The sequence below is a fragment of the Neofelis nebulosa genome, chromosome 17 (assembly GCF_028018385.1).
Source record: "Neofelis nebulosa isolate mNeoNeb1 chromosome 17, mNeoNeb1.pri, whole genome shotgun sequence".
Lineage (NCBI taxonomy): Eukaryota > Metazoa > Chordata > Mammalia > Carnivora > Felidae > Neofelis > Neofelis nebulosa.
This window is the reverse complement of record NC_080798.1, coordinates 10,388,731-10,416,451: the sequence shown is the minus strand read 5'-3', so window position 1 is coordinate 10,416,451 and position 27,721 is coordinate 10,388,731. Positions and strand designations below refer to the sequence as shown.

The 27,721-nt window shown below is 46.1% G+C and overlaps 1 protein-coding gene across 3 annotated transcripts in view; it reads left to right on the top strand.

Annotated features, from left to right (window-relative positions):
* The first annotated feature begins 9,012 nt into the window (after nucleotides 1–9,012).
* SAE1 (SUMO1 activating enzyme subunit 1) overlaps nucleotides 9,013–27,721 on the top strand; it is a 75,234-nt gene continuing 56,525 nt past the window's right edge. For all 3 annotated transcript variants that reach the window (XM_058709534.1, XM_058709533.1, XM_058709532.1), the window contains exons 1-2: nucleotides 9,013–9,200; nucleotides 21,582–21,693. In XM_058709534.1, coding sequence (XP_058565517.1) covers nucleotides 9,103–9,200; nucleotides 21,582–21,693 — 210 coding nt within the window. In that variant the 5' untranslated portion in view covers nucleotides 9,013–9,102. The remainder of the gene's footprint in view (nucleotides 9,201–21,581; nucleotides 21,694–27,721) is intronic.

The following is a 27,721-nucleotide window of genomic DNA, read 5'->3' as shown; positions in this document are numbered from 1 at the left end:
TGTAATTTTATTTATTTCAAAGATTTTAATTTTTAAAAAATTTTTATGTTTATTTATTTTGGGAGAGAGAGAGGGAGCATGTGTGAGGGGGAGAGCAGGGGAGAGCAGTTGGGGGGGTGGTGTGGAGGGAGAGGGAGGGAGAGAATCCCAAGCAGGCTCCATACTGTTAGTGCAGAGCCTGACATGGGGCTCAATCCCACGAACCATGAGATCATGACCTGAGCCGAAATCAAGAGTCAGATGCTTAACCGACTGAGCCACCCAGGTGCCCCTTAAATACTTTTACTTAAAAAAAAAAAATGTTTTTATCGTTTATTTACTTTTTGAGGGAGAGAGACAGAGGTGTGAGCAGGAGAGAGGCAGAAAGAGGGAGACGCAGAATCCGAAGCAGGCTTCAGGCTCCGAGCTGTCGGCACAGAGCCCGACGCAGGGCTTGAACTCACAGACTGCGAGATCGTGACCTGAGCTGAATTCGGGCGCCCGACTTGACTGAGCCACCCAGGCGCCCCTAAATATTTTTATTTTTAAGTAATCTCTACCCCCAATGTAGGGCTCGAACTCACAACCCTGAGATCACGCGCCGTGCCCCATTGACTGAGCCAGCCAGTGCCCCTAATCCGATGTCGTTTAAAGAATCCTAAGAATTATGCGGTTCGGACAGGAAGGGCGGGAAAAGAATCGAGACCGGAATAAGACACCACACGTGCCTTTGTTACAGCGTTCTCCATCCTGACTGTGTTTAGAATCATCTGGGGAGCATTTTGTAAAAATCCCAACGTCTCAGCTCCACCCCAGACCAATTAATCAGTCTCGGAAGGTGGGGCCCGGGCACTAGAGTTGCTGAAACGGTCCCCAGATAATCCTAATGTGCAGGTGGGGCTGAGAACCACCGAGGTGGTTAATGTGGAGCTGCCACCTGGGTGGAGGTAATTATGTAATCCCTAAACCCAGGGGCCTGATCTATTGACTAACTGCTCTCCACCCCCTTTCAGGGACCAAGTCTCAGTTTTGGCAGCTGTTCCGATTAGCTTTGGCTGAAAAAAACAAAACTACCCCCTCCCCCCCTCCCCCCGGGTATATATCCCATGGTCTCACCAGGGTCTCAGAGAGATATTTGGACACCACGTGCATGGCCACATTATTCACACTAGTCGAAGGCTGAAAAGCAACCCAAATGTCTGCTGAACGGATGGATGGATAATCAAACTGTGGTTTATAGTTTACAATGGGACATATTCATATTCAGCCTTGAGAAAGAAGATGGGAGGGGCGCCTGGCTGGCTCGGAAGGTGGAGGACGCAACTCTTGCTTCTGGGGTTGGAAGTTTGAGCCCCGCATCGGGTGCAGAAATTCCTTAAAAATAAAATCTTGGCTGGGAATACAAACTGGTGCAGCCACTCTGGAAAACGGTACGGAGGCTCCTCAAAAAACTAAAATTAGAACGACCCTACGACCCAGCAATTGCACTACTAGGTATGCTGTTTCAAAGGGGCACATGCACCCCCATGTTCATAGCAGCGCTATCGACAATTGCCAAAGTATGGAAAGAGCCCAAGTGTCCACCGATGGATGAACGGATAAAGAAGATGTGGTATATAGATACAATGGAGTATTACTCGGCAATCACAAAGAATGAAATCTTGCCATTTGCAACTACGTGGATGGAACTGGAGGGTGCTATGCTAAGCGAATAGACAAGAGAAAGACAAATATATGATTTTACTCCTATGAGGACTTTAAGATGCGAAACAGATGAACATAGGGGAAGGGAGGCAAAAATATAAAAACAGGGAGGGAGGCAGAACATAAGAGACTCTTTTTTTTTTAATTTTTTTTAACGTTTATTTATTTTTGAGACAGAGAGAGACAGAGCATGAACAGGGGAGGGGCAGAGAGAGAGGGAGACACAGAATCCGAAACAGGCTCCAGGCTCTGAGCTGTCAGCACAGAGCCCGACGCGGGGCTCGAACTCACGGACCGTGAGATGATGACCTGAGCCGAAGTCGGACGCTTAACTGACCAAGCCGCCCAGGCGCCCCAAGCGACTGTTAAATACAGAGAACAAACAGAGCGTTGCTGGAGGGGTTGGGGGAGGGGGGCATGGGCTAAATGGGGAAGGGGCTTACGGAATCTATTCCTGAAATCATTGTTGCATCATATGGTAACTAATTTGGATGTATATTATAAAAAATAAAAATAAAAATAAATCTTGGCGTGCCTGGGTGGCTCAGTCAGTTAAGCGTCTGACTTCGGCTCGAGGCACGATCTCACAGTTCGTGGGTCGGAGCCCCAGATCGGACTCTCTGCTGTCAGTGCGGAGCCCTGTTTCGGATTCTCTGTCCCGCTCTCTCTCAGAACCTCCCCCGCTTGTGCTCTCTCTCTCTCAAAAATAAATAAACATTAAAAATAAATAAATAAAAATAAAATCTTAAAAAAAAAATACAGGGGCGCTTGGGTGGCTCAGTCGATCACGCGTGTGACTCTTGGTTTGGGCTCAGGTCGTGATCTCAAGGTTAGTGAGTTCCAGGCCCACATTGGGCACTGCACTGTCAATGCAGAGCCTGCTTGGGCTTCTCTCTCCCTTCTCTCTCTGCCCGTACCCCATTCGTGCACTCTCTCTCTCTCTCTCTCTCTCTCTCTCAAAATAAACGTTAAAAAAGAAGAATTATAAACTCATAGCCAAGCCCTATTTCCACCCACTGACCATCTCCAACTCTGCCAAATTATTTTGGTACCCATACTGGGTTAAGTAGTTTTTGCCTACCCCCCAATTCGTGTTCCTCCGGAAACCTCAGAATGTGACCTTATTCAGAAATAAGGTCATTGAAGTTATAATGAACTAAATTAAGATGCGTTCACACCGCACCCTCTCGGTGGGAGTAGCGTCGAGGGGTTGCTGAAGATCGAGCATGGGGAATAGAAGACAGACACGGCTGTAGCCATCTGTGCAAAATGCAATCGGCCTCAGCGCTAATCAAGAGAACGTACTGCATGCCCTTGTTGCGATAATCGTTTCCTTCATTGGCGTCGTTTAACCCAGCGAATATTTGGAGTTAAATATAGACATTTTCAAGTGGCTCAGACCTCTGGAATTAATCTTTCGGTTGAAGGGATTTGTGCATATTTGGCATTTCATATGCAGGAAGTGTGTAAGAGAATCTGGCCGACTGGTTCTCAAAATTTTTCCCTGCATTGACTTAAAGACCTGGAAGGACGAACTGTAAAGTGGGTTAGCTAAAAAGTATATGGGTAAGCGTGTGTGTGTATGAGAGACAGAGAGAGAGAGAGAGAAAGAGAGAGAATGTGCCAAAATTTCAAATTAATGAATCTATTCAAAGGATATATGAATATTCATTGGACTATTTTTTCTGTAAGCTTGAAAATCTCCAAAATAAAAATTTGTAGGGTGCCTGGCTAGCTCAGTCTGTAGAGCATGTGACTCTTGACCTCGGGGTTGTGAGTTTGAGCCCCACGTTGGGTGTAGAGGTTACTTAAAAAAATTTGTGGGGCACCTGGGTGGCTCGGTCGATTAGGCGTCCGACTTCGGCTCAGGTCATGATCTCACAGTTTGTGAGTTCAAGCCCTGCATCAGGCCCTGTGCCTTCAGTTCTAGAGCTTGGAGCCTGCTTCGGATTCTGTGTCTCCCTCTTTCTCTGTCCCTTCCCTGCTCTCTCTCTCAAAAATAAATAAACATTAAACTTTTTTTTAAGATTGTGATAAAATAAAAGTTACCAAATAGTGTCCCCTATTCTCATTCTGTTTCTGAACTTCAAGCCATCTGGATCCTTGTCTCATCCTCTGGATTAGGATAAGGGGTAAGGTCATGTTTAGAAAACGGACTTTCCTAGGGGGCCAAGCGGTATTTGGAAGAAACAATACAGATTTGAAGAGACGTGTACTTTCCAAACTCTCTCATTTCTTTTCTTTCTTTCTTTTTAACATCTATTTATTTTTTTTTCAACTTTTTTTTTTAGTTATTTTTTGGGACAGAGAGAGACAGAGCATGAACGGGGGAGGGTCAGAGAGAGAGAGGGAGACACAGAATCGGAAACAGGCTCCAGGCTCCGAGCCATCAGCCCAGAGCCTGACGCGGGGCTCGAACTCACGGACCGCGAGATCGTGACCTGGCTGAAGTCGGACGCTTAACCGACTGCGCCACCCAGGCGCCCCAACATCTATTTATTTTTGAGAGACAGAGGGTGAGAAGGAGAGGGGCAGAGAGAGAGGAAGACACAGAATCTGAAGCAGGCTCTAGGCTCTGAGTTGTCAGCACAGAACCTAACGAGGGGCTTGAACCCACAAACCATAAGATCATGACCTGAGCTGGAGTCAGATGCTTAACCGACTGAACCACCCAGACATTCCAGCCTCAAATCATTCTAAGCGAAGTGATGTTCACTCTGGACTTGTTTCTTTAGCGTTCAGGATACTGATGTTTTAAGTTCTCTATTTGCCTCAAAGTACAACGGTCACATATTGTAATTAACAAATAGATTTTCAGGGCTTAAAAAAAAGGACAAGGGTCACCTGGGTGGCTCACTTGGTTGAGCAACCCGCTTCGGCTCAGGTCATGATCTCACCATTTGTGAGTTCGAGCCCCGCATCGGGCTCTGTGCTGACAGCTGGGAGCCTGGACCCTGCTTCGGATTCTGTGTCTCCCTCCCCAGCTCACGCTGTGTCTTTCTCTCTCAAAAATAAATAAACATTAAAAAAAAAAAAAAGGCAACTCATGATCTGGCTTCTTTTTCTTGCTTAAGATTTTATTTTTGGGGTGCCTGTGTGGCTCAGTCGTTTAAGCAGCTGACTTCGGCTCAGGCCATGATCTCACAGCTGGAAGACTGGTGAGTTCGAGCCCCATGTTGGGCTCTGTGCCGACAGCTCAGAGCCTGGAGCCTACTTCGGATTCTGTCTCCCTCTCTCTCTGCCCCTCCCCTGCTCATGCTCTGTCTCTTTCTCTCAAAAATAAATAAACATTAAAAAAAATAAAATAAAATAAAAATATTTTATTTTTAAGTTATCTCTACATCCAGCGTGGGACTCAAACTCACAACCCAGAGATAAAGAGTCACATGTTCTACTGACTGAGCCAGCTGGGTGCCCCCACCATCCGATTTCTTAATTGACACCTTTATCCCCCTCAGTCACCATGGCTCGGTCACCTGACTTGTCACCATTCTCCACATCTCCACTCGGTCATTACTTCCTCTGAGAGATCTTCTGTGATGCCACAGGACAACATATCCCCCCCAGGGTTTATGTGTCACCTCGCACAGGGCTGGGCCCAGAGGACGTCTTCAGGGAATACAGAAAGAATGAGCTCGTCAGAGAGACTAAAATCAGAAAGATGGAGAGTGTTGGCAGAGAAAGGGAAAGAGAGTTAGAGAAAGAGAATGGGGTGAAGGAAAGAGGAAGATAGAGCGCCTGTTTGACCCCTTGAGAGGGTGCACACCAGGGGGAGGGTGAGAGAAGGAAACATTATGGAGAAAAAAGAAAGTGTGAAGAGAGTTGGTAGCGGGCAGTGTCCAGGTAATCTAATGCTGTGTAACAGGTGATCACAAAACTTTGTGGTATAATTCGACAGCGGTCCTTGATTTTGCTTATAGATCAGAACTTTGGGCAGGGCTTGGAAGGAATGGCTCGTATCTGCTCCCTCCGGGGTGGCTTGACCAGCTGCCAGAGGATATACTTCCGAGATGGCTCACTCACATGGCCAGCGAGTTGGTGCTGGCCGGCGCCTGGCGCTGTCGCCTGCCTGAGGGTCGGGAACTTTGGCTCTTCTCCACGAAGGCTTCTCTCTGGGCTGTTTTGGCTTTTCCTAGCAAGGAGGCTGAGCTTAAAATCAAGTGTCCCAAGGGAGGGAAAGTGGAAGCTTCCATTTCTTGTCTTTCTTTACTTAAAGTTTACTGAGATATTCACATAACACAGAATTCAGTGGGGGCGCCTGGGTGGCTCAGTCGGTGTCCGACTTCGGCTCAGGTCACGATCTCCTGGTTGGTGAGTTCGAGCCCCCCCATCCGGCTCTGTGCTGACAGTTCAGAGCCTGGAGCCTGCTTCAGATTCTGTGTTCCCCCCTCTCTCTCTGCCCGTCCCTTGCTCATGTGCTCTCTCTGAAAAAAATAAACGTTAAAAAAATTTAAATTTGAAAAATAATAATAAATAAATAAATAAAGAGGGGGCAGTGCCCGGGTGGCTCGGTGGGTTAAGCATCCAACTAGGGCTCAGGTTTACTTGTTCAAGCCCCACATCTGGCTCTGTGCTAACGGCACGGAGCCTGGAGCCTGCTTAGGATTCTGTGTCTCCCTCTGTCTCTCTGCTCCTCCCCCACTCACTCTCTGTCTCTCAAAACGTTTATTTATTTTTAAGAGAGAAAGAGACACACACACACACACAAAGTGTGAGTGGGGAGGGGCAGAGAAAGGGAGACACAGCATCCAAAGCGGGCTTGAGCTGTCAGCACACAGCCTGACACGGGGCTCGAACTCATGACCTGTGAAATCATGACCAGAGCCAAAGTCGGAGGCTCAACCGACTGAGTGACCCAAGCGCCCCTCAGAACTATACTTTTCTGACTCCCAACACTCACTAAGTCAAAAACACTTTTATAGCTCTCTCTTCTTTTCCTTCACAGCACTTCATGAAGTTTCTATTTATATTTATGGGACTGTTTTCTCTCTCTCCCACTGTCTTGTGACTGTTCCTACATAAAGCAGGGGTATGTCCATTTTTTAAAAAAAGTTTATTTACTTATTTTGAGAGAGAGGGAGAGACGGAACCCCAAGCAGGTTCCGCACTGTCAGCGCAGAGCCCAATGCGGGGCTCAAGCTCCCAAACTGTGAGATCATGACCCGAGCTGAAATCAAGAGTTGGTCGCCCAACCAACTGAGCCCCCCAGGCGCCCCTGGCGTATGTTTATTTTTATCATTATTGTATCCCCAGTACTTCCGGTCACGGGAGTGGGTCATCTCCTCCTCCCATCATCGACGGAAAAGCCGTCAGATGACTGTAGTGTCAGCTGACCTCTGACTGCGTTCTCACGAAAGACCTTGTGCCAGAACAGCCCGGCCAAGCTGCTCCTGAAGTCCAGCTTCACAAAACCACAAGAGATAATAAATATGTATTGTTAAGTCCCTCATCTTTTCCGTGATTTGTTTCACATCAATAACCGAGGGTAAGCATCGGCCAAACTTTTTTGGAGTCATGTTGCGATCTTGGATGAATTCCTACCCCTCCCCGAGTCCCAGAGTTGCAATCTGTGAAAGGGGATGAAATATCGATCTTTGAGGTTCGCAGAGTGTGTATGTGCCTCAGGGGCAAGATCAGAGGACAGAGTAGAAGCTGAATATACCATCAGCAGTATGATCTCCTGATGAAGCATGTGGGCCACATAGCCCGGGTTTGAATCCTACTCTCACTACTTCTAAGACACAAGACTTCGTTCGGGCTACTGATAACTTTGCTGGCCCTCAGACTCATTACGTATGAAATAGTTCTATTAAAGAACCTAACTAATCTCATAAAAATTAGAAAGATAATTCCCATAGGGGAGCCCAGATGACTCAGTGGGTTCAACGTCCAGCTCTCGATTTCGGCTCAGGTCATGAATCTCATGGTTCTTGAGACCGAGCCCTGCATTTGGGCTCCCCGCTGGTAGCACAGAGCCTGCTTGGGATTCTCTCTCTCTCTCCTCTCTCTGTCCCTCCCCCACTTGCCAGTTTGTGCACTCTCTTTAAAAAAATTTTTTTAAAGTTTATTTGTTATTTTGAGAGAGAGAGTGTGTGTGTGCAAGTGGGGGAGGGGCAGAGAGAGAGACGGGGGGGGGGGAGAGAGAGAGAGAGAGAGAGAGAGAGAGAATCCCAAGCAAGCTCTGCACAGTTAGCATGGAACCCAACTCGGGGCTTGAACTCACAAACAGTGAGAATCACGACCTGAGCCGAAGTCAGATGCTTAGCTGACTGAGCCACCCAGGCGCCCCCCCCCCACCCCCCCGTCTCTCTCTCTCTCTCTCTCTCTTTCAAACAAACAAATGCGAAAAAGAAGAGAAAGAATTCACTGAAAACCCATTTAAACTCCATGAGAAGACAGTTATTTTTTTTTTCAGTGCTCTATCCCAGCACTGAGATCAATGGCTAACACATAACAGATGCTCAATAAGTATTTGTTAAATGAATAATAAAAAGGCACCTTGCTTAAAATACACTTTAGTAAAAAAAAAATAAAAAATAAAAAAAAATACACTTTAGTTAGCGCCAGGCCTACAAGGTCCCTCAGGATGCCCCACTTGCTTCATCTATGAGTTCACCTCTTACCGCTGCCCATCCTCTCACTCTGCTCCAGCCACCTTGCCCTCTCCAAAGTTCCTCAGCTATGCTAGCACATTCCAGATTCAGGGCCTTTGCACCTGCTGTTTGCCCTGACCAGAAATGCTCCATCGCCCAGTTAACCACATGGTTTGTTTTCTTCAGTCCCTCCAGATCTCGGTTCAATATCCCCTTTCTGCGAGAAGCTTCTCTCTGGCCACTCCTGGAACCCTGTGGTCCCATCCGGGCTTATTTTTCTCCACGGCATTTCTCACGGTCTGAGTTCTATTTGTCTTTGGGCTCTCCTCGAAAGAACGTTAGCCGCCTGAGGGCAGGGCTCTATGTTATTCGCTGCTCTATTGCCCAACGCCTCCACTACCGGGATTTCAGCAGGGGCTAGATAAATATCTGATGATTTAAAAAACCCCATAAGTAAAAAATAAATAAATAAAAACTAAAAAGCCCCATTAGGTGAACACTTGGATATTTACCGACGGGGTCGGGGGGGGGGGGGAGGGGGGCAAGAAAGGGGGGCGGAGAATCGCGCCATCCTTGGGCCAGGATTGGCTGGAGCCCCGGTCACGTGGCCGACAGTCCTGCCGGCCCGCCTTTCAGGCGGGCGAGCTTCGCTTGGTCTCAGGCTCTAGGGGCGGGCCGGGCCGTGGAGGAGGTCCTGCGCAGGCGCGGTCCCTGGCGCAGACGCAGACGCGGCCCGGGCGCGCGGCCGGCGGCGGTTGGCGGCGCGTGGGGCCGGCGGGCGGTTGCCGTGGGCAGGACCCGAGTGCAGGCAGCCGGAGCCGGCGCCATGGTGGAGAAGGAGGAGGCCGGCGGCGGCATCAGCGAGGAGGAGGCGGCTCAGTATGACCGGCAGATCCGTCTGTGGGGATTGGAGGCCCAGAAACGGTCAGGGCCGGCGCGGCTCGCGGGGCTGAGGGGCTGTTGGGGGCGTCTGGCCTGAGGCGTTCGCCGCCCTCGCGGAGCCGGAGGGTCGGATTTGAAGCGCGGAGGCGGGAATTACGTGCCCGGGGTTGGTAGCCTTCCTGAGAGGACTGGAGGGGTCGGTTAGCGGTGTTTCTGGAAGCTGAGGGAAGCGGGGACCTCCCAGGGTGGTGGGAGGGTCGCTCCGAGGGAGGGCCTCTGGAAGGGGCGGCGGGGGAGTCCTGGTTGAGGATTCAAACTCGGGGGCTCAGGCGCCCAAAGGGAATGATGCGGGGGGTGGGGTGGGGTCGTGCTTAGGGAGGAGGAGGGGCAGGCCGTGCAGGGGGAGGATGAAGGGGGGGGCGTAGCTCATTCATTCGTGGATTGTGGGAATCTCTTGGACGCTGGGGGGACTGGCGAACCGAACGCGCGCGAATTTACGTTCTTGTGGCTTCGAAAGGGTGGGCCGCTATGAAAGGAGGAGGGTTTTTGAGGAGTTTTGCAGCAACGTATTTCAAGTGGGAATCTTGAGGAGCTCGGGGAGGCCAGGGGTTGGAGGTACGCGAAGAGGTTGCTTATGCCTAGGTATGAGGGTGTGTCTCGAGAGGACTGGGCGCTAAGGTTGGGCATACCTTGGGTGTGGGGTAGTTATCGGGGAAATGAGGTCTTCGAAAGGGTTGGTTGGTTTTATCAAATACGAAGTACCTGCCACGATCGCTTTTTCTTGGCGCTTAGCGAAAATTAGCGAGCTGTATCCTTTGCCCACATGGAGCGTGCATTTCTGGTGGGGGAAGCAATTAACATAAATAACATATTAGGCAGTGCAAGTGCTGAGAGAGAAGTAAAGAAGGGACAGAGGATCTTTAAAGGATGCTGAGGTGGGAGAGCTATTTTGATAGGGAGGCCAGGGAAGGCCTCTGGAGAGGCCTTCATTGAGCCACAGACCTGTATGAAGGAAAAGAACCATATGGAAGAAGCTCGCTAGGAGAGAGAAAACAGTGTAAAATTCTGGAGGCCAGAGCATGCTTGGCAAATGAGAGAGAGAAGCAAAGAAGCAAGGTGGCTGGAAGCAAATGAGATGTAGCTTTAAAAAAAAATTTTTTTTTTTTAAATGTTTATTTCTGAGACAGAGCGCGCGAGCGAGGACGAGTGGGGGGAGAGGCAGAGAGAGAGGAAGACACAGAATCCGAAGCAGGCTCCAGGCTCTGAGCTGTCAGCACAGAGCCTGCCGCGGGGCTCGAACTCACAAACTGTGAGGTTATGACCTGAGCCGAAGTTGGTGGCTCAACTGACTGAGCCACCCAGGTGCCCCGAGGTGTAGCTTTTTTATTCCGAGAAACCCATGGGAAAGTTTTGAGCATAGGAGTCATAGGAGCAGATTTGCATTTTATTTTACTTATTTTAGGTTTTGATTAAAAAACTTTTTAACGTTTATTTATTTTTGAAGTGGGGGGAGGGGCAGAGAGAGGAAGACACAGAGTCGGATGCAGGCTCCAGGCTCCGAGCTGTCAGCACAGAGCCCAACGCAGGGCTTCAACTCACAAGCTTCGAGATCATGACCTGAGCAGAAGTCGGATGCTTAACTGACTGAGCCCCCCAAGTGCCCCCCCCATGTACATTTTTCAACTGAGTCTCATAGCAGCTCTCTGAAGTAGGAAGAGCAGTGATTTCCCCCTGTACAGACAAGAAAGAGGCTGCACAAAGCAAATCGACTTGCCTCTAAGGAAATTCCAGGTGGAATCGAATTCTGAAGACCTGGAAATGTGAAATGGAAGGTGGCCTAGGAAATGGCCGACTACATTCTGGCAACCGTTTTGTTGCTGATTCTGCGTGATGTTTGGACCAAGTTTATCAGAAAACTGAAAAGGAGAGTAATAACCAAAAGGGCCCTCCAGGGAATTCATAGGGTCTAGCGGTTAAAATTGGGCTGTATCTTTCTTACAGTGTTTAAAATTTTTTGAAATGAGTTGCCAACATTTGAAAATCTAGAGAATTGGCTGAATTTGAGACAAAAATTGGGGTGCTTGGCTGGCTCAGTCAGTGGAGCATATGGTTGGGATTGTGAGTTCAAGCCCCACAGTCGGTGGAGAGATTACTTAAAAATAAAACCTTTAAAAAAGCAAGAAATTGACTTCATTTAAAAATACTTAATGACTTAGAATCCCTAAGGCCAAGGAAATATTCAAACAAAAAAATTAAAAACAAATTTATTGCCTTTGGAAGTGATTATTAACAACGCACCCTCTAATGTGGTGAAATAAGAACTTCAGTGTGTCATCTGTGAAGTTTTCCTGCTGAATATCTTTTAGCCTAATCATGCTTTCAGAGAACAGAGGAACAGATTAAAGAACATTGAGGTAATGATAAGATGTCTAGGATGTGGGGCATTTTATAAGACAACTGTACTGGTTCTGTTCCAGAAGTCAGTGTCATGGAAAAAACAAAGGAAGGGAGTGTTCTAGGCTTAAAAACCATAAAGAGGTGAAGCCAGATGCAAAATGTGAACCTTGACTGGATCTTGGTTCAAAAAGAAAACTCCTATAAAAACGTCTTTTAGACAGTAGTGGAGATTTGAATATTCAGTCCTATTAGGTGATATATGCATATTTTTAAATTTTTTTTAAAGTTTACTTATTTTGGGAGAGAGAGAGAGAGCACGTGCGTACGCAGGGGAAGAACAGAGTGAGAGGTAATCCCAAGCAGGCCCCACACAGGGCTCGATCTCACGAACCTTGAGCTCATGACCTGAGCCGAAATAAAGAGTTGGACGCTTAACTGACTGAGCCACCCAGATGCTCCTTCCTCTATGTTTTTAAGGTTTATTTATTTTGAGAGACAGAGAGAGACAGAGAACTCATGGAGGAGGGGCAGAGAGAGGGAAAGACGGAATCCCAAGCAGGCTCTGCCGTAGTGTCAGCGCAGAGCCCAAAGTCAGGCTCGAACTCACAAACCATGAGATCATGACCTGAGCCCACATCAAGAGTCAGACGCTTAACAGACTGAGCCAGCTAGGTGCCCCCCCATTAGATATTTGAGAATTATTTTCTAGATGTAATAATAACATGGTTATGAAGGAGAGTGTCCCATTTTTGGAGGTGCATGCTAAAGTTGTGACATGCTGTGGTGAAAGTGTATGGGTAAAAGGCAAAATGCTAACTATTCTTTTTACTTTTCTGTGTTTCAAATTTTTATAATGAAAAGGTGGAAAAGAAATGTGTTTCTCTCTGTCCCTCCTCCTGCCCCATTCCCCAATCTGGAAATTTCTATAATTTTTTAAAGCTTATTTATTTTGAGAGAGTGCACAAGTGGGAGAGGGGTAGAGAGAGAGAATCCCAAGCAGATTCTGCACTGTCAGTACAGAACCCAACGTGGGGCTCAAACCCACGAACCATGAGATCTTGACCTGAACCGAAATGAAGGGTCGGATACTTAACTGACTGAGCCACCCAAGCACCCCTCTTCTGCAATCTGGTAATTTCTGAATTCTGTCATCTCCTGAAGAATAGAAAGATCAGATATTCCACCTTGCTTGGAGCCAAGCAGAGGCCACCTCTGACATGGCACGTGGTTCTCTAGCCTTGTCTCCATCAGTTCAACTTCCCTCATTGATCTGATTTGCCTGGCCCTACAGGTGCGACTTTCCATTTTTTGCTGTGGGACATAGCCCACTTTATGGATGGGGCTCAAGGAATGAGAGCTGGCTCCCAAGGTTATGCACCAAGTAAAGAGGAGTTGAATCTAAGTGACTCCCTTTCCCCTCCCTCAGCTCATTTTCCACGATCGGGGCTCATTCTTTCAGTCAAATAATCATAAAGGAAGATGTTGAGGCTGGCAGCTGTGTGTGTTTTCAGAATGCATGCTTCAGCAGTTTTTGCACTGCCTTTCACAACCAAGGCATGTCTGATTTTTCTTCCACTCAATAGTAGTTGATCTCGTATCTAAGAGTGAGGAAGGACGGAGGGTGACCCAGAAGAGCAAAGTAGATGATAAGCTCTATGAGGGCAAGCATTTTATAAATGTTTGACAATTAAAATAGGGGTTTGACTGGTCTTATTCAATTTGTAGTGCTTGCAAATTTGTAGACATTCACATGTATTTGTCGAATGATGAAATGATTGTACGTTGCAAAGATCTAGGAATTCAAGAAACCTGGGTTCAATCCAGTTCTGCTAACCAGCTCTCTTGACCTTGGGTCAGTCACAAAGTTTGTTGGCCTTAAGTTCCACATCTGCAAAAAGGAGGAGTGAGTGTGACTAAATTTTTAAGGACTCTTTCAACTCTGAAATTTTGACTTTACAAAAAAGGTACTACAAAAACTTTCCCGTTTTCAAAGCCTCATTGTCCAACACTGCCGCTCTTCAAAAGAACTTCAGTTGGTTCCGTAGGCACACATTTGCCATAATAGTGACTGAGTACGTACTGTGTCTTAGGGGCCAATCCTGATTGTTTCACTTAAGGACCGATTTATTGTAGTGTCGGTAGTGATTAATAGTTCAGTTTGAATCTCAGCTGCAAAAATTCTTAGTTATTTAACCTCGGATACATTTCTTAACTTCTCTGCTTCAGTTTGCTCATTTGTCAAGTGGAGATAATAGAATTTACATTATAAGACAGTTGAGAATTAAAGGAGATAACGCAAGGGATGCCTGGCTGGCTCAGTCAGAAGAGTGTGTGACTCTTGATCTCAGGGTTGTGGGTTTGAGCCTCACGTTAGGTGTAGAGATTACTTAGATGGATGAATAAAAACTTAAAAAATAAAAATAATAGATAATGCATAAATAGTGCTTATGCACAGAAAGCATTGAGTAAATCATAGTTACAGTTATTTGACAAGTATAAATCACTAGCAACAGGAGAAGGGAAGCTACATAGGAAATAGGTTGAGATAAATAAGGCCAGTGTAAAGTAAAAGTCAGTGGGGTGAGTGGAGACTCCAGAAGGATGAGGAAGATTGTAAGGGGAGTAGATTTGCCTGAGCAGATCATGGTGGGGAGCAGCCTTAAGTTCTGTTTTGGATTTTGACAAGACATTGAAGTAAATGTAATGAATGGGCAGTTGGATGGAACAAGATGCTAGATTTAAATGAAAAGTACAGGGGCGCCTGGGTGGCGCAGTCGGTTAAGCGTCCGACTTCAGCCAGGTCACGATCTCACGGTCCGTGAGTTCGAGCCCTGCGTCAGGCTCTGGGCTGACGGCTCGGAGCCTGGAGCCTGCTTCCGATTCTGTGTCTCCCTCTCTCTCTGCCCCTCCCCCGTTCATGCTCTGTCTCTCTCTGTCCCCAAAATAAATAAATAAATAAATAAATAAATAAATAAATAAATAAATAAATAAATGAAAAGTACTTTGCTGTTAAGTGAAGGTGAGATTATCTCTGAAGGAGAAAGCGGTCCAATCTGCCAAATGCTGTTGGCTTTACCATTTATCTGGTTGCACAGACCAGAAACTTAAGACTTCTTTATTCATCTCTGTCCCTTGGGCCCATGTCCAGTCCCTTGTCAAGTCCTGTGTACTCTGCTTCGAACGATCTCAGCCACCTTTCTTTCTTATTCCAAGCTACCCTCATTATCTCTGATTGGTCACCTCAGTAGTCTTCTCAACTGCTCTCCTGTGTTTCACTTGTGATTCTTTATAATCCAGTCTCCCCACAGCAGCCAGATAGATTAAAAAAAAAAAAAAAAAATCAGATCACACAGTTCTCTGCATAAAGCCTTCCAGTGATTTCCTCTTATATTCAGAATAAAATCCAAAGCTTTTAAAATTCATTACCTTCCATGCCTTGCCCTGTCTGATCTTGCCTATATCTCTCTGGCTCACTTCATTTGAGCTCTTGAATCTTTCTGTTCCTCAAATATGCTAAACCTCTCTCTGGCCTGAGGTCTTTGTGCTTACCCTACTTAAAATAGTCTTATACCAGATTTTTTCATGACTCACTGTCGTCACACAATTAGACTCAATAAAATAAATGTGAATTTGGTAGTCTTAGGAATTTTTAACTATGAGTGGAATTCACTTGGCTTGACTTGTAGTGTGTATTGTGAATTCAGAGATTGTGATATAAAGGCTCTGTTCATTCCTTTCCAGAAATTTAGGAGGTATTCCTGTGGCAGAAGTCAAAGAGGAGAGAGCAAAGTTGGCAAATATTTATTTAGAACCTACTTGTGTGCAAGGCAATGTGGAAGAGACATTGAAAGAGGAAAACTCCTAGATTGTGGTCAGAACTGTATTCTCATCCCAGTTCTGGCCACTTACTACCTGGGAGAGCTTGGGCACCTTTTCTGAGCCTCTGTTTTCTTTATACTCTAGGCAGACATGAATCCTTTCCTGTGGAAACGTGATAGTGTACTCTGGGGTCTGTGGAGCCCCTTGGACTTCTAGAGAGACATCTTATGCAATACTTAGGATGTGTATGCTTTTTTTCCAAAAGAAAAATGGCAAGGAACCACAATTAAGGTTTCAGTGAGGTGCTGTGTATAATTCTATGCCTCGAACCTAGTGAGCCCTCTGTAGAGGGTAACTACTACCATTGTTGTTATCAGTGGACTATATACATAATATATCAATGTAATTTTTACATTATTTGTGGTATTGAGAGGCAATATGACTTAAAAAGTATTTTTTTAGTGTTTATTTCTGAGAGAGAGACAGCATGAGTGGGGGAGGGACAGAGAGAGAGAGAGAGAGAGAGAGAGGGAGAGAGAGAGAGACACACACAGAATCTGAAGCAGGTTCCAGGCTCTGAGCTGTCAGCATAGAGCCTGACAAGGGCTTGAACTCATGGACCGTGAGATCATGACCTGAGCTGAAGTCGGACACTTAACTGACTGAACCACCCAGGTGCCCTGAGAGGCAATATAACTTGAAGACCACAGACTTTGGAGCAATATTGCTTAAGTTGATACCTGCTTTGCCATTTGGCAGTTGTGTGATTTTTGGCAAGTTTGTTTGTTTTGATGCATTTTATTTATTTATTAAGTTCTTATTTATTTTGAGAGAGAGAGATAGAGTGAGTGGGGGAACGGCAGAGAGAGAGAATCCCAAGCAGGCTTTGTGCTGTCAGCACAGAGCCCGGATGTGGGGCTTGAACCCACAAACCGTGAGATCATGACCTGAGCCAAAATCAAGAGTCAGACATTTTGCTGACTGGGCCACCCAGCACCGAGGCACCCCAATATTTGGTAAGTTCTGTAACTCTCTTTTCAGTGTATTAGCTTCCTGTTGCTGCTATAACAATTACCACACATTTAGTGGCTTAAAACAACACAAATTTATTCTCTTACAATTCTGGAGGTCAGAAGTCTGAAATCAGTTCCACTGGGCTAAAATCAAGGTGTTGACAGGGCCATGTTCCATGTGGAGGCTCTAGAGGAGAATCTGTGTGACTTTTCTAGCATCTAGAAGTTACCTGCATTTGGCTCGTGGGGGTGCATTATTTTGCCTACTACAAACTACAGTTTTCTTCTGTGCAAAATGAGAGTAATAGTGCCTTTTCTTGCAGAGTTGAATACATAAATTGCTTAGAATGGTGCTGGGCATACAGTAAGTATTTAATAAGTGTTACCTATTTATTTTTTTTGATGGCTACCTAGTTTTCCATAGTATATACATATCAGGGCAGTGTGGCCTCAGAGCCCCGGATCTTAATTGCTCTCTCTTACTATTGCCCTTACCAAGTAGCTGATTATTAGCCAATTCCCAGCTATGTAATCTTGGGTAAGCTAGTTGACCTCTTTGTGCCTGTTTTCTCAGCTGCAAAATAGAGATAAGTTACCAGCTCATAAGATTGCCCTGAGGATTAAATAACATAATACGTGTGAAGAGTGCTTAGCACGTAGTGAGGTTTTTTTTAAAGATTTATTTATCGGGGCGTCTGGGTGGCTTAGTCGGTTGAGCGCCGACTTCGGCTCAGGTCACGATCTCGCGGTGCGTGAGTTCGAGCCCCGCATCGGGCCCCTGTGCTGACAGCTCAGAGCCCGGAGCCTGTTTCGATTCTGTGTCTCCCTCTCTCTGACCCTCCCCCGTTCATGCTCTGTCTCTCTCTGTCTCAAAAATAAATAAACGTTAAAAAAAAAAAAAAATAAATAAAGATTTATTTATCTATCTATCTATTTATTTATTTATTTAATTTGAGAGAGAAAGAGAAAGAATCCCAAACAGGCTCCTCGCTGTCAGCACAAAGCCCAGTGCAGGGCTCAATTCCAAGAACTGTGAGGTCTTGATCTGAGCTGAAATCAAAGTGTCAGATGCTTAACCAGTTGAGCCACCCAGGCTCCCCTAAGACTTTATTTTTAAGTAATCTCTACACCCAACACGGGGCTCCAACTTAACCCCAAGATCAAGTGTCGAATGCTCTACTGATTGAGTCAGACAAGGGCCCCAGCACATAGTGAGGTTTCAGTAAATGTTAACTGTTACTATTTTATTATGTAGTAGATTTATGTAATTCTGCGGATGGACAGCCGGGTTTCTTTTAATGTATTCTATTAATTCAGCAGCTGTTTGAGTAACAGTAAACTAAGTGCCAAGCATAGTCATAGGTGTTAGGGATACGGTGGTTTCTGGAGCTTACATTCAAATGGAGAAGTGGACAGTGAACATATGAACAAATTCCAGATAGAAGAGGGTGTGGACATAATTTTGGATTAAGTGGCCAGTGTGGGCTTCTAAGGTGGTGACAGTTGAGTTGACCTAAAGAATTGCTCGTGCAAAAAAGGGGGGAAGAAGCAGAGAAGAACTAATGCCAAAGTCCAAAGGCTGGAGCCTGGCTGTGGGCAAATTAGCAGTGGGGAGAATAGGACGATCCAAGTTGGGAGCGGTATGCAGGGCTTTGGCTTAAGGAACTTGCATAGGGAACCACTGAAAGATTTGAGCAGGAGAGCAGCATAATCTGGTTTAAAAGATCTCTCTTCCTGAGCAGGGACAGCAGATTGTAGGGGGCAAGAGTGGAAGCAGGGAAACCAGGTGTAAAGCTGTTGTAGTTTTGTAGGTGAGAAGCGATGGTGTCTGTGGAGGTGAAAGGAAGTGGGCGGATGCTGCTGTGAATGGCTTTGTAAGTGATCTTTGTGCACACCAGAGTATTTCTGTAGGATTAATTCCTAGAAGTATTCATACATCAGATATGAATACTAATAGCTGCCATTCATTAAGTGTTGACTATGTGCCAGGTACTATTTTAAGTATTTTTCTTGTAATTGAGCCATAAGTAAGCTGTCGGCTCAGGGTCTTTAGCATGGTTAAGGATTAAAAATACAAATGTGATCTTCAGCGTTGATGGCAGTTGAAAAAAAAAAAAAACCTCCCAAGCAGTCAGAGTCTAGAGCTCTATAGGATGTAGGGATCTTGGAGAGGCCACGTGGCTAAATGTGATTTATGTCAGAGGCATTTATATGTTGCAGTGCTCTAAGAGCTCAGAGGAGGGAGCGCGTACTTCAGTCAGCCATAGAGAGGGGGACTTTTTGAGGAAATGGCATTTGAATTGGGGTTTGAAGTCGGGGGACAAGCTTGACTTGGCCTAGAGAGGAAGAGAGAGCATTTCAGGTGTGTGGAATGCTGGGATGTAAAGTCGACAGGTGGGGAGGGGTAATAAATGGAAGGCAGGTCTGGGTGGCGGTAATCTGGTGGTGGTAGGGGAGAAGGCTGGGCAGGTGGAAGGGAGCCAGTACTGAAGGAATTTAAATGCAGCTTTAGAATTTTTTTGTGAGATTTTTTTGGTTTTTTTTTGAAAATCAGAGTCACACCTACCACTAAGCCCTTTTGGTAATTAGGAGTGGGATAAAGGAGTTCAGTAAGTTGAAGTAACATATCGAGCATCTGTTACGTGCCTGGTATTATGCTAGATGCTTTTGCACACACATTTTACCAGGTTGTCAAGGGGATTAATTGACAAGATGTCAGATCTGGTATCCCCATTTTACAGATGAAAAACCTGAAGTTCAGACAGCTTGTGCAGCTTGTCCATGTCACCCAGCTGGGAAGTGGCAGAACCAGAATTCAAACCCGTCTCCAGACCTAGAGGGCATTTAGTGATTAGCAGTGCCCTTTGCGGAAGGAACGGAACGCCAGAGAGAACAGAGCCTGAGAAGAATTCAGGGGGTCTAGGGATTAGGAGGCTGTTGGTATCGTTTGAAGATACGGCTTCCCAGAAGAGAGCTGGACCAATCTGGGCCATTCTTGGACTGAAAGGGAACTTGGCATTCTGGAATTCCGGGGTGGGTGCGGGAGGGGCAGTGTCAGGGAAGACTTGTAGACCGACAGTGACCCCAGAGCCCTGGAAGGTACAGCCAAATGCAAGAGTGTTCAGCCTTTCTGATACCAAAGGTTCTTTTTGGAAACATTGCCTGTCAGTATGTGCTGATTCTGGAGGGATTGGAGCTCCTCTGGAAAGCCACATGGCCTTTCTTCCTCCACCCACTGGTATAAATCTTTGGTAAGCAATGTACGCTTTGCTAGCATGTTATTTACCTTGCTTGTATCTTGTAGGCCCTCTTTCCCATTCCCTCCTATTCTAACGAAGTGACATTGTCACTTGAAAGGCCGTGTCCGCTAGCCTGTGGTTGATGGTGGAAGGTCCCCATAGAATAAAAGCGATAACAGAGAAGCTGAGACCCAGACATAGGCCTTTGAAGGAAATTCTGTCCCTATTCTCTCCCTCCCCACATTTTACCCTTTGATTGTATTAGTGAAGGAAATTCAGTATCTCTAGTATCAAGAATCAGTGCAGGACCCTCTTATCAGCCACCATCCTCATTAAAGGCCTCTAATTACATGCAAGTGCTCCTAATTTTTAGGACTACTTTTGAAAGAGTTTCTTTTCTGCATGTTCTCCCTAATACTAGTACAAGTTGAAAATGGGCTCATTTCATAAATTAAGAGCAAACTCCTCAGCCAGCCAAACTTGAATTTATGGGAGATCGTTCTTAGTTCTAACTATCCCTTTTCAGTGTGAATAGTCATACATTTGCTGCAAAAATATTAATGGGTTTGATTACAGAGTGCGGCCCAAGACCCTGATGGGGTTGTTTCATACTACGTGATGTAAACCAATTCTGAAAAATTCCGATTGTGAAACACTTCTGGGTCAAGGGGTTTCTTTCAGCTAAGATTTCGTGGAGCCATACTGCCTTCCACTGACCTCAGATTTAAGTCCAGACTTTTTCTTTTTTCTTTTTTTGTTAATATTTATTTAGTTTTGGGAGAATGCAGGTGGGGGAGGGGCAGAAAGAAGGGGACAGAGGGTCTGAAGTGGGCTCTGGCTCTGCGCTGACAGCAGCGAGTCCGACATGGGACTTGAACTCGGGAACCGTGAGCTCGTGACCTGGCTCGAAGTTGGACGCTCGACCAACTGAGCCACCCAGGCGCCCCTAACTCTGGACTTCTTGAGACAGCCAAACCTCTGACTACCTTCATTTAGCCTCATCTTTTGTCACCTTACAGACTAGGATGATCCGAACACTTTCCAAATACACCCTCTTTCATGCTGCTACGGTTTTGCTTGTGTGTGACAGCCTAGATAGTAACTTTTCTCACCTCCTCTCCTGCTATCATACCAGTCCGGGCCATCGTCCCCTCTCTCAACTGTGACACCCTTCCCCCAAGGGTCCTCCATCCCATGGCTTTCTATGGTGCTCAGAGTAAGATCCAGCCCTTACAATACCTGTAAGAGCCTTCATGACATGGCCCCGGTTCCGTCTGTGACCCGTCTCCTACTGTTCTTCCCTTTCCTCACTGTTATTTAGCCGCTCTGTCCTTCCTGTCCCTGAAACATGCTGCACACCCCTCTGCTTTCAGGGCTTTTGCACTTGTTGTTTTCTTTCCTGGAATGCTCTTCTCCCAAATATCTGTGTATTTGTCCATTTCATTTTGATTTTTGCTCAGCAGCTTTTCAGAAAGGCCTTCAGTCTGCATGCAATAGCATCCTCCATCATTCTTGATCCATATCCTGCTTGATTTTCATCACTTTTTTATGCCCAACGTGGGGCTTGAATTCACGACCCTGAGATGGAGTCACATACTCTACTGACTGAGCCAGCCAGGCGCCCCTGGTTTTCATCACTTTTTGGTATATTATCTATTTGTCTACCTCTATCATAAAATGTAAGCTCAAGGAGGACAGGGATTATGTCTATTTTGTTTATTGATATATTTCTATACCTGAGAAGAGTGCCTGGCATAGTAGGTGCTTAGTAAATGTTTATTGAATGAATTCTTTGTAGGATGGATTAGAGCCTCTTTCCTAGATTTGAGGCCTTGGTGCTTCCGTGCATTTAATGAAAACCAAAGTTACTTCGCTGTTGCTTTGGCTTGTTCTTAACGATTCGGTGAAGCTTCCACTGTTCCGTGGCATCCGGTTAACAGTTGTCTGCCTTATAGGCTGCGGGCCTCGCGGGTGCTTCTTGTCGGCATGAAAGGACTCGGGGCTGAAATTGCCAAGAATCTCATTCTGGCGGGAGTGAAAGGACTGACCATGTTGGATCCTGAACAGGTGAGATGTTTGGCCACCTCAACACTCTTTCTTCACAGTCTCCCCTCTTTAGTATAAATATAAACACTTGGAGATACTCTGAATTGCTACATGCCCCCGCCAAGCTGTGCAAGGAGGGCTGGCATTAGTGGAGCCTTTGGCCCAATGGCACTGGCACATCCTAGGTGGTCGACCACTCTCCTTGAGCTTGCCAGTCTGTAAAGTGTAGTTAATCTCTCGCTTGGAGGGTTACCGTGGGGAGGAGAGGGGGTGGTTTTCTTCCTTGTACCTGTACACCACCTGCATGACTAATTAAAAGTGCAGAATTGCCTTGGGGCTTTGTCACAGGATAGCCTTTACCCTGAGTGATTCGGCTTTAGAAGGTTTGAGATGATGCTCAGGAGGAATCTGTACGTTTGAAAGCTGTCTCAGGAGAGCTTCTTTGAAAAATGTTGGATCAGAGAGGATCTGTGCAGACTGCTTAGCATAGTGCTTGCATGTAGTAAGCATCTGATAATTAATTACATCATAGACCATTTAATTGTTGCCATAATAGTCGTTCCCAGCTCCTGTGTAGCTTTTTCTGACCAGTTTCTCCAAGGTGAAAATAACTTCTTTCTCTACATTCTCATGCTATAACATTTTAATTTTCAAAAAAACATTTTAATTTTCTTTTATACAAAAGCTTAAATATATACAGAAGTAGAATAGCATTTGACACCCCATCTACCTGGCTTCTACAGAGATCAATTTTTATTTTTATTTTTTTATCGGTATTTTCTCGCCTGTATTTTTTGGACAGTATTTTTATTTTATTAAAAAAAATGTTTTTTAATGTTTATTTTATCTTTGAGACAGAGAAAGACCGAGCATGACCAGGGGAGGGACAGAGAGACAGACAGACAGACAAACAGAGAATCCGAAGCAGGCTCCAGGCTCTGAGTTGTCGGCACAGAGCCTGAAGCGGGGCTCCAGTTCGTCAACCACGAGATTATGACCTGAGCTAAAGTCAGACACTCAATGAACTGAGCCACCCAGGTGCCCCCCCCCCCCAATTTTTTTTAATGTTTATTCATTTTTGAGAGAGAGAGAGAATGAGCAGGGGAGGGGCAGAGAGAGAGGGAGACACAGAATCCAAAGCAGGCTCCAGGTTCTGAGCTGCCAGCACAGAGCCTGATGTGGGGCTCAAACTTGTCAACCACGAGATCATGACCTGAGCCAAAGTCGGGCGCTTAACCGACTGAGCCACCCAGGTGCAACCCCCTTTTAAAAAATAAAACTTTAGGGCGCCGCACCTCGGTGGCTCAGTCGGTTAAGCGTCTGGCTTCAGCTCAGGTCGTGATCTCCTAATTTGTGAGTTCTGGCCCACGTTGGCCTCTCTGCTGTCAGGGCAGAGCCCGCTTCACATCCTCTGTTCCTCTCTCTTGCTGCCTTTCCCCTGCTTGCGCTTTCACTGTCTCCAAAAAAAAAAAAATTAAAACAAACCCCAAAACCTCTGAAGATTATGTCATCACATGATACTATTAGTGTCTTTCCTTATAGGTAATGAATAAGGGTCCTGTTTCATACATGGTAACTACCACACACAGAGGGTGGTATAGGCTCTGTGGAAGAAGGTAAATGTTAATGAAAATTTTAAAACATTTATTTATTTTGAGAGAGAGAGAGAGATGGTGAGAGAGCGCACATGTGCATGGGGGTGGGGCAGAGAGAGAGGGAGGGAGAATCCCAAGCCACTCTGTGCTTGATCTCATGATCTGTGAGATCGTGATCTGAGCCGAAGTCAAGACTCGGCTGCTTAACGTACAGAGCAACCCAGGTGCCCCCCAAATGAAATTTTTTTTTTTTTTTTTTTTTATTTTTGGGACAGAGAGAGACAGAGCATGAACGGGGAAGGGGCAGAGAGAGAGGGAGACACAGAATCGGAAACAGGCTCCAGGCTCCGAGCCATCAACCCAGAGCCTGACGCGGGGCTCGAACTCACGGACCGCGAGATCGTGACCTGGCTGAAGTCGGACGCTTAACCGACTGCGCCACCCAGGCGCCCCCCAAATGAAATTTTTTAATAAATTTTTTTTTTTTTTCAACGTTTTTATTTATTTTTGGGACAGAGAGAGACAGAGCATGAACGGGGGAGGGGCAGAGAGAGAGGGAGACACAGAATCGGAAACAGGCTCCAGGCTCCGAGCCATCAGCCCAGAGCCCGACGCGGGGCTCGAACTCACGGACCGCGAGATCGTGACCTGGCTGAAGTTGGACGCTTAACCGACTGCGCCACCCAGGCGCCCCCCAAATGAAATTTTTTAAAGCTCATCTTGTTTGGGTTTTAGGAGAAAAATCATACCTGGATTTTTTTTTTTTTAATTCTTCTGCAGTGAAGACACGTGGGTTGGCTCACTTAATATCACAGTCACAAATTGATTTTTGACTTGAATTCAAAACCTTCTAAGGAAAGAAATTCCTGCAGGCAAGCCGCCAGATTATTAACAGTCTGAGCTCTTGCCTTTTTGACATTTCCCCAACCACAGTGCCCCCTAGAGGCATCTGGAGGGAGAATTTGTTTGCAGGGAAGGATGGTTTCTAAACGTGGAGGCAGGCCCTTGGTGTGGGAAAATGAAACCGGATGGGGATGGTGACTTCCTCATATGGTTGGGAGCGCCGGAGAATGGGGAACCATGATCTAATACTGAGCGGTGTGTGATGCAGTTCTGTCACTGCCTCAGTCCAGTGATGGGTGCCACCAGTGTTACAGTGACCGGGCCGACTATCCTCCCTTCCCTCTCTGCTTTGAGGACTTACAGTACTTTTCACCTATCTGGCACTGCAAAGCCAAATCTTCTGGCTGGTTTTCAAGGCCCAACACAGTGGTTCTCAATCCCATCTGTGCTTTGAATATTAGGGGGGGTTATTGAAAGTTTTCCAAGTGAGTCTAGAAGTCAGGGAGAGTTGAGAACTACTGGCTTTGTATGACTTGGGCCCAGTCAACTTAGCCTGACTCCTACCTCATATGTTTAGTGGTTCATGGACACTCTTTGGTGGTTCTGCCTTTTGCAGTTTGCTTGTACTTTTTTTCCCTGACTGGGAACATCTCAGGGAGACCGTGCTACCTAGTGCAAAAGCTCTGGAATTAGGTCGATTTGGGCTCAAATCCTACCTCTTCAAGCTGGGTTAAGTCTCTTAACCTCTCAGCGACTCTGTTTGCTCATCTATTAAAATTTTTTTTTTCTTATTTATGTGTTTATTGTAGTAATCTCTGTACCCAGTGTGGGGCTTGAGTTCACAACCTCAGGATTAAGAGTCACATGTTCTACCAACTCGGCCAGGCAGGCACCCCTCAGTGTGCTCATCAAGGACGTTAATTCCTGCCCTACAGAGGTATTCGTTTTGTTTACATCAGCAAACATCCGAGAGTACCTGCTGGCTGCCCCGAAGCATTCTCGATCCTTGTGATACAAAGATGCACAAGGTTCGGTTCCCGTTCTCAGGGTTTATTCCATAAACCGGAGCAGCCTACCTGGCTCAGGTTTTGCTAGGGGGACACGAACGGCTTCCTGGAGCTGTGATCTTAGTTGAGGCTTACGGAACAACTGGAGGTTTCTCAAGTTGAGGGGCTGTACTTCAGGCAGGGGACATTATTGGCAGTAGCACAGAACAGCATGGTAGAAATAGAACACAGCGAGCGGTGCTGTTTGGTGTTTTAGGGTGTGGGGCCCGAAGTGGCGGGGGTGGATGCAGGCTGCAGGTAAGGTCCAAATCACGAAGGGCCTGCTAGTAAGCCTTGCTGGAAGCTCATACTCCATCCTCTAGGTGGTGAGGATTTCATCAAAGAGTTTCAGATGTGAGACAGGCGACCTAGCCAACCTCCGGCTCTTCGTACATCGCCAGCTACTGGGTATGATTGGCACAAGGTCCGGGGCAGAAGACCACTTAGCTAGAAGGCTGCATTAGTAGTTTATTTTTTTGTTGTTTTATTTTTCTTCTTCTATTATGTCGCATTAGTAGTTTAGGTGAGAGATGAGAAGAGTCTGAGTAACAGCACTGTGATAGAAACGGCAAGAAGCACTTGAGGTGGAAATACCAGAGGATAGAATCAGTAGGATTGTATATGGGAATGTAGGGGAGGCAAGGAATGACTGCAGCAGCGATGCTTCCTCAAGGTGCTGGACGCTGCTCTAAAAGCAGCATTTGTAGTACCCCATTTAGTCCTCACAGCAACTCTGAGAGTCAGGGATTATCATCCCTATTTTCCAGAAAAGGAATTGAATTGCTGGCCCACCCAAGGTCACAGTAGTTGCTGTGACCAGGACCCAGACAGTCTGACTCTTTGTAGAGCCCATGCTCTTAGCCATCTCAGCAGGTGGCTGCTCTCAGGGAAATATCAGGGATGTAAAGACTGGGTTCCTGACTCAGGTGACTGGATGGGTGGTTGGTAGGCTCATCAACAGACAAAAGAAAAAAAAACAGTCAAATACGAAGGGCCTGCAGACTTACCCAGGAGGAAATATCTGGTGGGCAGTTTAATAAAAGTCTCAGATGGATCAGGAAGCAATCTGTACCTGTAAGAACGAAAGAAGCAGTGAGCATGGAGCTATGCCAAGTGGAAAGATGAGTGACTCTGAGATGGAATCCTGGGGCCGCCACACCCAAGAGGGCCCATGTGGAGGCTGGGTGTCCGGTGGGGCAGGAGCAGAGCGGCACTGATAGAGTGATTAGTTAGTGTACTGTTTTTCTTAACCTCCTCATTTTGCACGTGATTCCCATGTACTCGCTCGCTCAAGGTCACACAGTTAAAGTGGTTGAGCCAAAGATTTGAATCCAACCTGAATTGTTTCGGAGCCTTGCTCTTAACTACTATGATGTACAGCTTCTCAGTGTGAAATGAGATCCCTGAAGAAGCAGGACAGGAAAGATCAAGGAGACTTAAAGGGCTGGCCTTGAAAGGGAGGAGGACCAGCTCATTTCCTTGGAGAAAAGTTAGCAAGTGCGAGTATGTGCTCTGGGTAGTTGGCCAGAGGAGAGGAGAGAGATTGCTTGTATTGAATCCAGTTTGGTGAAGGTAGCAAGGTCATACTGGAGATTAATGGTTAAATTAGATGTTTGATGTGGAAAGAATGGCTCTGTGAACAGTGGGAATCTGTAACCCTACCGGCAGCTGTCAGGTGATTGTATTATCTGGATTTAAGGTTCTTCTCTGCTGACATCCAGCCTTGTGGGAGAAATCTTCCCTTTGCTCCAGCCCCCCTCATCTTTCTTTTCTGAATTTTAATTGAATTTAAGAGTTCATTTCAAGCATTCTTAATTATGTTTGATTTTTGCCCTGGTTTGATTTTATTTCTTTAGCATATTTGTGTATGTATGTATGTATGTACGTATGTGTGTAACTCTACACGCAAACGTGGGGCTTGAACTCAGGACCCTGACATCAAGAGCTGTGTGCTCTTCAGACTGGGCCAGCCAGGTACTGCCCCTCACTGGTCTGATTTATTTATTTATTTTTTTAATTTTTTAAAAAGGTTTATTTGTTTATTTTGAGAGAGAGCAAGAATGAGCAGGGGAGGGGCAGAGAGAGATGGAGAGAGACAGAGACAGAGAGAGAGAGAATCCCAAGCAGGCTCTGCGCTGTCATTGTGGAGCCCCAGGGCTCCATCTCACAACTGTGAGATCATAACCTGAGCTGAAATCAAGAGTGGGATGTTTAACCTACTAAGCCACCCAAGTGCCCCTCACTGGTCCGATTTTAAACCAATCGTAGGCAGGGACTACATCCTTTAAACTACTGTTGTTTGTCTAGGAGTATCCTTAAAGTTTGGCACAGAGTAAATGTTTGGGGTAAATTCTTTGCACTGATAATTGTGTCACTTTATTAGTTACAAATTTAATCATGGAAGAAGAAAGAGTGGACATTTCTGTTTAGAGTGAATTTTCTTTACAAACACCAGGGGGTGCTCTTTAACTATCAATGCGAAGTGAAAAAAAAAATTAAATGTCTCTACTTGAAAGCCTTCGAAGGATTGAGTGTATGGAGGATACATTAGGCAAATTCCCACTG